At 39.4% G+C, this 12,692-nt stretch overlaps 1 protein-coding gene and 1 long non-coding RNA gene across 2 annotated transcripts in view; both read left to right on the forward strand.

Annotated features, from left to right (window-relative positions):
* LOC122527473 overlaps positions 1–8,601 on the forward strand; it is a 29,777-nt gene extending 21,176 nt beyond the window's left edge. The window contains exons 2-3 of the mRNA XM_043651696.1: positions 7,246–7,472; positions 7,539–8,601. Of these exons, the coding sequence (XP_043507631.1) occupies positions 7,246–7,472; positions 7,539–7,721 (410 nt within the window). The 3' untranslated portion in view covers positions 7,722–8,601. The remainder of the gene's footprint in view (positions 1–7,245; positions 7,473–7,538) is intronic.
* Positions 8,602–9,737: 1,136 nt separating this feature from the next.
* Positions 9,738–10,323, forward strand: LOC122527471. Its single transcript, XR_006306348.1, has 2 exons — positions 9,738–10,064; positions 10,109–10,323. It is a non-coding gene; the product is annotated as an uncharacterized LOC122527471 (long non-coding RNA).
* The last annotated feature ends 2,369 nt before the right edge of the window (positions 10,324–12,692 follow it).

Below are 12,692 nucleotides of genomic sequence, written 5' to 3' on the forward strand. Positions count from 1 at the left end.
ACTTCTATGAAACACACGCGTAAGAACCGAGTTTTTCTAAAACTTAGAATATAGCTTTCTCGCAATTCCAAAAATGTCCAATCCCGCTACAAACAAACAAATAATCCGTCGACGTCAGAAACCAGAGGATCCTTCGGCATTGCAAAACAAAAAAGTCACACACAAAAGAATATTCATTGTTATTGCATCGCAACAGAGGAAGAATTATTCTAGGTCCCGATTCATTCTCCCGTCCTTTTGTCAAACAGTCTTCAATAAATTAAACCAGTAATATAATTCAATGTATATACGGCGCTCGATGCAATATCCTGCCGAAACGAAATAAAACGAGGCGAAACAATAATGAAAATTCTCCCGTGGATACCTCCCAGCGACGAAAGTTAACGTGGCGACACTGACTCTTGTCAAAAAAAAAAAAGAAAAAAACGGGCGAAAAAAAATTTAGGAAAACCAGAACAGCCGTTGAGTCCCGGCGTATATATATATATATATATATATATATATATATATATATATACATATAAAGACTGGTTCCAGGTTACGTTCCAGAAAAAAAAAAAAAATGTGAAAAAAAACGAAATGAACGAGCAACCCCTTTCTCGATCCGCGATACGTTACGCGGAAATTCATTAGCCGATCCAGATCGACGGAAGGAAAAGGGGTTACCACTAACCCCGTGACGAATATGCGAACGAGACAATGAGCCCCTGGCCCCTGTAACACGCCGCTCTTTTTTATTTCACTCTCTTTTTTCTCTCTTTTTTTTTTTTTTTTTTGTCTCACGTCGAGCGGAGACAAAAATTCCGTTGCGACATTTGCATCCCTGGAACCTAGAGAGCGGACCAGAAAGAGAGAGAAAGAGAGAGGGAGGGGGGGATAGAAAAAGAAAGAAAATCAGCATGGAAAGTGTATGTTTGAACGAAGTAGGAGCTTAAAAACAGAGAACGTAGAGCAGAGAAGACAGAAGGAAGAAGAAATTTAATGTGGGGAAAAAGATATTTGGACGAAGAGGGAAAAGCATGGAAAACTTGGAAGATGGAGAAGAGGAGGTAGATGGAAAAGGGAGATAGAACGGAAGAAGAAATTCAGTATGGAGAAGTGAAAAAAAACAAATCGAAAACCTGTGACAAACATTAAAAATCCTAGCATATCATCACTGATAATTCCCTGAACTAAAACGCACTGTTGACTTCACAGTACTTCCTCCCTTATTAACACTAGAACTACGAAATATAATTTGTTTTAAATTCCTATAACTTTTTATAGAAATTCTATACATTTGTAACAGTGTATTTTTAAAAACTGGGCGGTGACTTTTCATAAAATATACTAACAAAAGCTTCTGCTCTTCACTGTATTATTAATTTTTTCTCATTTACCTTGCACCTTATTCCAATTTCTTTGCTAACAAATTACATTATGCTTTGGTCGTCGGTAGTTCTAGCATTAATCAGACTAACGTAACTGTCTCACAATCAGTAAAACTACCTAAAAAGTAATTAAGTAAACTAAAAAAAAAAAAAAAAAAACTAAAGATAGAAACTACGACACAGAGAATGCAGAGAGAAGAAGAACAAGAAGAAGAGACGACAGAAAGGGGAAGAAGGAGATAAAAAAAAAAGAGTGACGAGTGGGGGTAAGTGAAGGGCCATTATTTTAATTTTCATCGCGGCAGAGCGTGGCGCAGGGGTAAGAACCGGAGGGTACCGGGAGTCAAAGGGGTGGAAGAATCTCCTCTCTTTGCATAATCTTCATGGGGGTAGATTCTTGCAGGAGTCTCACGCGGCACGGGATGTTCCAGTTAGTCGCATTCGGGCCGGTGTTTTCCAAGGTGTTTTGCATCTTCGCCTTCGGCGGCTGAACCCGGCCATTTCACCCTTTCACCAGTTCAGCGTTCGTCGTTCTCCACCTCTTCCCCTCCTGGTCTCTCTCTCTCTCTCTCTCTCAAGGAAATTACCCTAAAGAGCTGCTCTAAGCGTTTTAAGGGATTACGGTCGGGCAGGCGTAAAAAAGCACGGAAAAAGGGTTGACCACCCGCTGGGCGAAACCGGCGACAGATTACAACATCCGAAAACGTGTTTACAAGGGCAGCAGCGACAGCGTTCTTCCTTTTCAACTACCCCATGTAACACGCCGCACGCGGAGGCATGCAGTGGCCTTGGACCTAGTTTCCGAAACTAGGTTTGACCTACAGTGGCTCACGTATAGCATCCGGAGAAATTAGACTGTATATATATATAAATCCTCGTATAAAATATTTCTCACAGTGTTAGGGAAATTTCAAAATTTCTTGCACAACAGACATACACTTACTTTATTCATACGTACGAACTGCGTTTGTTTGAGGTGAATTTTAAACGATGCTCGATTAAATGGACTCCTGTTGGTTGATTTTTATATGTTATGTGAATTAGTAACAAGGGGGAGAGTCAGTGGATGAAATCTAATTACACGTGCTCCCTGTAAGTTCGTATTAAACAATATTCTGATAAATATTTAGACGCTTAAATTCTTCGAATATAAAATATTTGCAATTGTTAATACAAGTGAATCTAATTTGATTTAATCCTAAGACATACAGTTAATAGATACTGATAATAAATGTAATAATATAACAAATTGAAGACATTTATAGAGATTTTATGAATTACGAATTTTACCAGGATAACTTATTCAGAATTTTTACTAGAAACAATTGTTTTTATTAGAAATATTTTATAATATGAATTTTAATGGAATTTATTTATTTTGTTACGAGTAACAATGTGGGAAATTAACGTAATAAAAATACCAATATTTTAATGGAATTGTCACATTGTGATTATTTATGCATCGTAGTATATATATTGTGTGAATTATATAAAATATTCAGAAATTTCATTAGTATTGTAATATGAAACACGAGTGTTATGAGTATGTTGGCAAACGTTGAAACCAATTGGGAAATGCAAATATAAAAATATGACTTATTTAAGATTAAAATATAATAAAAATTAAATACGATTATATTAAATATTAAAGCTTAAAGTCAAGATAATGGATAATTGGCTAAGCAATATAATTGCAATAATCGAATCTCACTACAGTGTTAAAGAAACTGTATTCGAGTATTTTCGTGAGCAACTGTACATAGTTTTTCTCGTGCTTTTTTATCCTTTTTTTTTTGGTGTGTTTTTTCCACACTTTTTTTTCACAGAGCTAGGTTTTTTGAGTTACTGCAAGGTGAATGTGACTTTTTTCGTAAAGGGCACATTTTTTTTATAGCGAAAGGTGCACACTTTTTGCTGGGATAACTTGTGATCTGTAATTTTTAAAGATCCTTCCATGTTTGATCGTTCTTGACGATCCTTCTACAATTGAAGTCACTGATTTAAACACGGAGAGCTTGCAGGGGATCAGTTTTAAATCTTTAAAAAAAAAGAGAGACACGAAAAGCTAAAGATACTTTTTGAGTATGAAAGTTCAATCAAAGCAATGTCGGGGCTCTTCCCCGAGATAAAATAACTCTTCGCAGTGCCGTTTTTAACTCGCCACTTTGAATATCTTTTTTTAAAAGAAGTAGGTCTCTTTGAAATTGTCTGATGTGGACATTTAAAATTTTTGAGAGGACAGTTGATTGATGCAGTGTTCGTTCGAAGCAGGGACTCGTACCACAAAAATTTTAATCCAGATCGAAGGAACTGTCCATCGTCGGCCAAATTTAGAAATATTCTTCATCGAAACGAGAGTTGTACGTAAACATACGAAGATATTTCCATCTTTAAACCCTCAAATCAATCTTCTCTACGGAAAATAATTCTGCGAGGTATTTTAGCATATCGATTGCAAACTTGCTACAAAAATTATTAATAATAGTTAATAAACTAAGCAATTAATGGTAATGAAATAAAGAATAAAATTTTACGTCTTGTCGCATAATTTGTAAAATTCCAGAAGAATAGAAAACTCACTGAACAACCCTAAATCATATTTACGTTATCACTCAAACCTTCGACTCGTATTCCTCGATCATAATAAAATTTACGAAAGAAGCATAACAGATCGCTGAATGATCATACATTCATACCAAATTAACAAGTTCACTGTCCCGTGACATCAACGTGATACAATTAGTATTGAACGAATTTTATTTAATAAATACTGTGAAACAAAACTAGCATAATTTAAAAAAAATCACACTCATTCATTGCAAATTATAGAACGCACACAACATGACAACAGTCAAACTTCTAATCATAACAAAATAATTAACAACAAATGACGTGTTAATAAATATAATTCCACCAAACACTGTGAAACAAAACTAACACAAATTAAAAAGAAAATCATACTCGTTTATTACAGATTACAGAACGGCCTGGACGGCAAACACATTAGCAGTCAAAGCTTCCAATGGCAACAGAATAATTGACAATAAATAATATATCAACAATAATAACAACAACAAAATCCTTTACTCAACTTTCACGCCACCGCGCGTGAAAAATATCTCGAAGAAGGCCCCATCCATCGCGCCCAACGAATCACCGAGCAATCACAAAATCGATCTTCTCACGATCCATCGGACTTTCGCCTCGCGAAACAATTAAACACCCCGCGCCAACATTCCTCGCCCCTAACGCGAAAGGACAATCGCAGCAATCAGCAACAACCGTTTCGTTTCGAGGCTCGTCGTTCAAGAGACAAAGAAGAGAACGTTGCTCCGCGCGACGTGACGCAAGGTGGTGGAAATCCAAGTCCCCGGATCGGGATGACCGGTCAGGGATGCTGTTAAAGGGGTGGCGGCGTTCTACGGGGCCTTCGTGAAGAGCCGCGGGATGCGAGAGAGACGCTTCCGCAGGCTCTATACAAGGATCAGCCGGTTTTTTGTCTAGGCTCGGGTGTGTGCCCGCAGGACCCACGCCATGGGACTCAACTCTCTCGTATAGAGAGAGGTCCGCAGGAAAAAACAAGGAGCCAACAATAAGGGGACGATTTAAATAATCCGCGGCATGCAAATGATATGCCTCGGTAGATTCTCACGGAACGGGGCCGTTCCGTGAGGATTTCTCTCGGCCGCGGAGTGGGGAGATGATCGAGGCGAGAGAGGAAAAGAAAAGAGAAGAAAAGAAGAGGGAAAGAAAAAAAGAAAGGAGGAAGGACCCCGAAGACAATCGGCCAATCTGCATAAGAACTCATACGGGTAGCGAGTTTCAACCCCCCTTCGATCGTCCCGGGGATGATCGACGCCGTCGCGGAATCTAATTGAGGGATCTTCCTCCAGACTCTCCTCCGTTTCTTTCGTAACGTTTTCCTCGGTTATATCGGTTTCGTAACCGACGCAGAGTTTTTTCTTTTTTTTTTTTTTTTTCCTCTTAGCACTGACAGTTGAAGACGAACACGTGCACGAGAAGTGAAAATCAAAAATTGACGTTAGAACGTATAATCAACGTTAGCGTACAGCGTTTGTAATAAAATTGTTTTTCTTGAATTCCTTGCATTTCTTTAATACAAGCTTTACACCTCTTGGTAGTAGTAAGTGTAATAGAAGATTGATATTTATTCAATTAAGAATAATCGTCGATAACTTATTTGATCATGTAAAGGAAACTTGTGGGATTATTAATTGATTAAAAACATTTTTCACAGAACTTATAGGGCAAGATTTTTAAATTAAAAGCGTCGAGAATCTTTATCTGAAAATTTGTTTAAGTACGATAAACTTGATAAACGCGATATGATAAATCTCGAGCAAATTTAAAAGGGAAAAGAGAAATTACTCGAGAGAAAGTTTCATCAGATTTTAAAAAATGACCAAAATTTCGTCCACAAGCTGTACGCAAAGTAAAATAATTTCCAATATGAGAGCAAAGAATTTCCAAACTTCCTCCAACTCCAAAAAACAACTGTCACGCGCATAAAGAAAAAGAAACAAAAGATTTTCCTTCAGCCAAAGAGATGCAAACGATCCCATAGAAACAAACTTCCTTCTCAAATTCGAAAAGACAACGTATCGTACGCGAGGACAGAAACGAATAGAAAAATAGAAAAATTCACGAGACGACTCTTTCATCCAAAACGAAAACCACCGAAGATGATCTTTGTGTTGGAAAGACTTTTTAAATTTCCTTCTCAAAAAAACAACCTTACGTCGAACAACAGAGAGAAGAATAGAAAAACTCTCAAGATTATCAAAAAAAAAAAAAACCCCAAAAAATAAAAAAAAAAAAAAAAAAAAAAAAAAAAAAAAGGAGAAAGAGATGGAGACTTCGAAGATGGAGACGGAGTTGCTTCTAAAAGGAGACCCTCGGGTGTCGTTGCGTGGTCGAAACGAGAGATTTACCTCTAACGGCGCGACAAGACCTCTTCGAATCCGCGTGCATTCAAATGAACCCTCTCGCCCCTGTTGTCTCGTGAACATCTTTCTCTTTTTTTTCGCGCTTCCGTCTGTTTGTTTTTTTNACTGATTGCGGACCATAACGAGTGACCGAACCGTATACAATAATTTGTCGCTTTCTTTTTCTTTTGAACTCGTCGGTATGATATCATTGGATAGAAATTGTTGAGAAGTAATAAATTTATTATTTGTTTTGCCCGGGTGATACTTAAATATACTTAGAATTGAGAAAATATTGTAACTTTGGGACAAAAATATTCCTAACGTGCGTGGCACGATATTCCAACGCAAGAGGTTAAGTCCTTGCGCTGACAATTGATTGCGGACCATAACGAGTGACCGAACCGTATACAATAATTTGTCGCTTTCTTTTCAAACTCGTCGGTATATCACTGGATAGAAATTGTTGAGAAGTAATAAATTTATTATTTGTTTTGCCCGGGTGATACTTAAATATATTTAGAACTGAGAAAATATTGCAATTTTGGGACAAAAAAAATTCCTAACGTGCGTGGCACGCTATTCCAACGCAAGAGGTTAAGCCCTTGCGCTGACAATTGATTGCGGACCATAACGAGTGACCGAACCGTATAAAATAATTCGTCGCTTTCTTTTCGAACTCGTCGGTATATCACTGGAGAGAAGTTGTTGAAAAGTATTAAATTTATTATTTGTTTTGCCCGGATGATACTTAAATATATTTAGAAAATATTCCAATTTTGAGACAAAAAATTCCAGCGCACGACGTTAAGGTGCACGTCATTTGAGCGCAAGAGGTTACAAAGATTGTACATACACGGTTCGGTCACTCGTTATGGTCCGCAATCCAGTTGCCAGCGCAAGTGGTTATAGAACGTGTTTCTTTGCAGACAAGGAGTACGATTGGCCGGGAAGATGTAACGGGAAGCAGATGGGAAAATTGACAAGAGAAGATGGCGATGGTACGAGGCGGGAAGTCGAGGAGAAAGACGCCGATGGCACGAAAGGGAGGAACTCGAGGAGCGAGAACGAACGAGGCGCGGGATCTAGGGGCTACGTTTTCTTGGCGGACTATCGTAGTCGATTGAAGCACAGGTTGCTTCTGCAGCAGCTCGAAGTACGTTTAACGTTGTGAGATATGGTCCGAATCGAGAGTGGAATCTGTTGTTTCGGTCGGTTGCAGACGGAGGAGAAACGGCTCAAGGTAAAAATCGCCGAGATGGCGATACAGGAGGTGCAGCTGCGAATCAAAGCACTGAGCGAGGACATGCGACGCACGGAGGAATTGCATCGGATGCGTCTGATGCGGACCGCGGCAGCCGCGAGTCGACAAACGACGTTCGAGTGGGGCACGAAGAATCCCTGAAAAAAAGAAAGGGAAGAAAAGAAAAGAGAGACGAGGCGGAAGAAGGAAGAGTCGCGTTCGCCTGTGTGCTTCAAATGATTTTTATTAATCACCATCGTTATCGTGTGTTCGACGATGTCGTCGTTATTTAGAAAAAACGCTGGGGGGGGGGGGGGACCATACAAAATAACAATGCGCTTAGATTTTCGTGGTAAACGAGCAACGTACATACATACAGTGTCGAGGTCGCGGTACGTATTCGTACTTTGTTCATCTCGTTCGTCGCCTCTCGGTCGTCGATTCTTCTTCGAATCGAACGACCGTGTGTAGTATCATGGACGATCGATGGCTGTGTGATCGTCGACCAACCACGGAACAGTAAATAACGCATTATCGCATAACAAGATCGTTTCTTTCCTCGACGATTCGATCGTAAGACCTTTTGTCTGTCCTATCAGTATTTCTCTGCTCACCCCATAGTCGCCATCGTCGCAAACAACAACTGTCGCATCCCTCGCATCCCTCCGTCCTTTATTTACAAGCTTGTCCCTTTTGTTCTCTGTCACCTGCCTAACTAGCGATTTTCCCCGTATTTAGTGATTGTTAATAATTATCACAGAAAGTTCGTAAAACAATGACTTTGACGTTTGTATGTTGGCGTGTGTTGCGTGTCTCCTGTCTTTTATCATTTGTGCTCTCGTGTGCTGTCTGTTTTGTGTGTGTGTGTGTGTGTGTGTGTGCGTGTTGTACATGCTTGTGTGCACGTGTACCTATCGAGAATCGTTTCTTTTTCGCAATCGTTCTTTCGCGTATTATCTTTGGGTTTTCTCTCTCTTCTTTTTTTTTCCTGGTTTCTTCATTCGCGTTTCCTCGTTGGGCGAGAAAGAAAGAGAGAGAGAGAGATAGAGAGAGAGAGAGAAAAAGAGAGAGAGATAGTACCGTACGCATTCTAGACGGAAAACGTTTGTCACGTTGCTTTTTAAGTAAGAGTAACAGTAGATTAGCGTTTAGTATATAACTAGCGAGATAATAGCGATACGAGTATAACGGCACGCATTAGAATAGCCCCTTTAACTTTGCAGCATTTTTAAAAATATCAAGTATAATAACGCTAGTAGTAGAACAATTCTTTTTTTTTTTTTTTTTTTTTAACCATACGCGTGAAGAGATTGATTTTTCTTTCGTTTGTAATCATTTGTGCACTAAACGAGTGAGAGATGGAAATAGAAGTAGATAGATAAATGGATAGATGGAGAGAGAGAAAGAGAAAGAGAGAGAGAGAGAGAGAGAGAGATTTGTATGCTCGGATCATTTCATCCTTTCTGCTCATACGAATCATCGGGATTTCCTTTTTTTTCTTTTTTTTTCTTTTCTTCAGAGAAATATTCGTGTCGTTTCCCAAACCAAGGGCAGGACGTTGTAAACCTTATAAAGCCGTTTTTTTTTGATTGTCGCGATAAAGTTGCCCGTCGAATGGAACTCGAACTCGATGTCCTTACGACACGAACGTGTAAGTATAATACATATGCACGAGCGTGTTTTCCTCGCTTCGAGCGTCGTTTTGCTCCACTCCTCGGATCTCTGCGGATTCGTTCAATTCGCGAAATAGTCGCAGACACTGGCCGACGTGCGAAAAGTATTTCCTTTGGAGGAATCCGAAGAAGAAGGTACTTCAGCGCGCTGTCGTACCGTATTTATACCACCAGTAGTATGTATTCCAGTCGTGTCTTTGTACTTGCTTTTTTCCTCTTTTCTCTCTCCCTCCCTCCCTCTCACTCTCTCTCTCTCTCTCTGTGCCCTCCCTTCTTTCTTCAAGTCCAGTATCACTGGAGCGAGTTAAAGAGAGGAGATCGTAGCTCGAGACGAAGCTTCTCTACTGTGAACTTTACACGAAAAGCAGCTAGAAGTTCTCAGCTATGCGAAAGTCCCTTTTCTTCTTATCGTTAGAAAGTCTCCCACTTGAGAGTGTGTAAAAATCAAACGAATTGATCGAGTCGACTGTGTTCGGTGCGCGTATGTATTTATACGAACGGAGTTATCGATCGTATCGAACCACCGCGAGCACCGAGTGTCGCACCCGCGGCACGTAACACACTGTCGCCGCTTCGATGATCGAAATATTGCAACGGCCAGTCGGCGTAATCGGCGAGTCGGCGATTCTTACTCCCTCGAAAACCATTGTTACCCTTGTCGCGTCGGTTCGCTTAGTTTCTTCTATGCGACGTATCAGACCTACGTGATCGAAGAGGCGAAGCAAAAGACGGAGCGAAAATTATTCGACATTTCGAAGTCGCTGGAAATGATATTTCGGAAGGATATTCTGAGGTCGCGTCAAGCAGAGAAGTGGGAGAGGGAGCGTGAAACGTCGATGAGATTTCATGGTGGAGACGTCGTACAATATAGTGGAGTACGCGAGCAACGAGGATATTCTGGCGATGCAATGAAAAAAAAAAAAAAAAGAAGAAGAAGAAAAAGAGAAAGAAAAGAGTCGAATTGACATTGAACAGAGTCGATCGGTTGATTGCCTCTGGCTGGAATAAATCTTCCCGCCAACAGTTTCTTCCTGTTTGTTTCCAAGGTGAATCGAACGACGCAAGGATCGCCGAAGCACCGTTCGTCGAGGGTGAAACAACACGTGGGGAAATATGGTGGTTGACTGGCGGTCGATACGCGAATATACTATAAGCACAGACGAGTTATGTACATATATGAATAGACCTCGCGTATTTTTCTTTGTTTCTCTTTTTTGTATTTTCATCAGGAGCTCATTACCATTTTTGTGTCACATCCTGTCGTACCGATTCAGACAGGTTTCACACTGCAGCACTACTGGCGATGAGAATTGAAATTAAAAATTAAAATTAAAAAGTATTGCCAGATTTGTTTCGAAAATTATTATTTATCGAATATCATAAAGATTTGGAACAGCGATTGATGAAATTTAGCATATATATATATATATATTCGACCATTAACTTTTAAGAAAAAAAATTGACTGAAACGTGATATTTTTACAAATTAACGTTAGATACGACGTTTCGAGATTTCAAAGTCAAATTCATACGTCTCGCCTGTGCTATAGGCAATTATAGTCAAACGCGCGCGCGATTCCTTGCCAAGCGATTGGCCGCTCGCGCGTGACCGCTCTGAATTCCCACAGTTTCGTTACATTTACGTTCGTTCGCTAAAAAAAACGTCGCTTGTCAATAGCGCTAACAAAGTTGCTCGATTATTGCTACAGTTTCTTTCGCTCGCTCTCCGGCGAGTCGCGTTCCATCCGTTTTTTTCTCGATCGTCGAGCCAAGATCGAGAAGGCGCGCTTGATCATCAGTCGAGCCGAGCGTGACACGCATACAGGTACTCTTTGCTTCGCACGACGCGAATCCACAAGTCTACGGTCTATTCGTTCTCGTTAAAAGTGTAAAACCGTTGTCGCTTCTATCGCGTTGCGTCATCCTATATCCAAGGGACACTTGAGAGTAAAACTCTACCGCTAATTTTATCTAAGATCTCGTTTAAAAAGTTCCTTTCTCGCTACGTGGATCGCAAAGTGGACGAGAAACGATTTACGTCCCGGTTGCAACGGGGACCAAAGTTCGGCGTACGAACGACAAACAGGACGGACAAATTTTTCCCCTTCTCCTTGGTAAACCAGCAACGTCTCGCAGTCCGGAATTGCAAAAGAGACCAGTGAAACGTTACGAGCACACCTATCGTTATCGGCATTTTCTCGTTACTTACCCTCCAATATTTTTTTACGTCGAAAGATAGGTCGTAAAGAACAAAAAGATTCTGTGAAGTAATATTCCAAGTTTCAGCAGTGACGAGATAACCGAGGAGAGAGAGAGAGAGAGAGGGAGCAAAGAAGGGAGAGAAAAAGTCGATAGAATAAAGGGAATTCGTGTTCTAATCTGACCAAAGTGGACGAACCGAACGGTTGGCCGGGAAAAATGGCCAAAGTAGGCGAAGTAAGTCTGAGAGGGGAACTCGTTTCGATTTACTTATACAGGAGCTGTTCGTCTTCGAACTTTCCCAACGATCTCCCCTAAATGTTGGGGAAGTCGGCACAGAGGCGTGACGCCACCGAATTTTTTTTTACGTAACAGCGCAAACGAGCCGCGAAACGAGTGATATTTCTTCGAGGAAAGAAGCAGCCGTGGCGACGACGTGGCGAGAACTTTGAATATACCGTCGAAAGTTCGCGAACTGAAAATTTCACGCAGCTTTAGTAAACCGAAGTTCGCGGTGATCTGTAAATTCTCGTTCGATTTTTATACGAAACAGTGGATTACGCGATTTCTTGCTTGTTAACACTAAACCCACCACCACCGGTCTAATTGACCATTTTTAAACTTTTGCGTACATGCAACGTTATCACGTCGTTGTTTATCTTTCTTAAAATATGTACACGTATACATACGAACTTTTCAGATTAACTTTTTCAATTTTTAAATGGGCACGAGTCCCTTGAGAAAAAATAAAATTCCCTTAAAAAAAAGGGGAAAATAAAAAAGAATATTATAAATATATAAATTATAAAATATAAAATATATAAGCAATATTAATTAAAAATAATAAAAAGTAAAGAAACAAATATTACAATTTTGTGCTATAAAATTAAAAAATATTCAACTTTTCTTCTCTTATTTTTTTCCCCAAGAAATATGCTATACGAAATGCGTATATATATATGAATTTTTCAGATTAATTTTTTTCAATTTTTAAAAAGGAGTCCCTTGAAAAGAAATAAAATTCCCTTAAAAAAGAAAGGGAAAAATTAAAAAAAATACAAATATATAAATTACAAAATATAAAATATATGAATAATATTAATTAAAAATAATAAAAAGTAAAAAAACAAATATTACAATTTTGTGCTATAAAATTAAAAAATATCCAACTTTTCTCCTCTTATTTTTTTTCTTTTTCCAAGAAATATACTACGTATGTACGTAGTCTGTCTTATTTATCGCGATCGGTCGAAAAATTTAC

Source organism: Frieseomelitta varia, unplaced genomic scaffold, assembly GCF_011392965.1.
Source record: "Frieseomelitta varia isolate USP_RPSP 00005682 unplaced genomic scaffold, Fvar_1.2 scaffold_220, whole genome shotgun sequence".
In the NCBI taxonomy this organism is placed as follows: domain Eukaryota; kingdom Metazoa; phylum Arthropoda; class Insecta; order Hymenoptera; family Apidae; genus Frieseomelitta; species Frieseomelitta varia.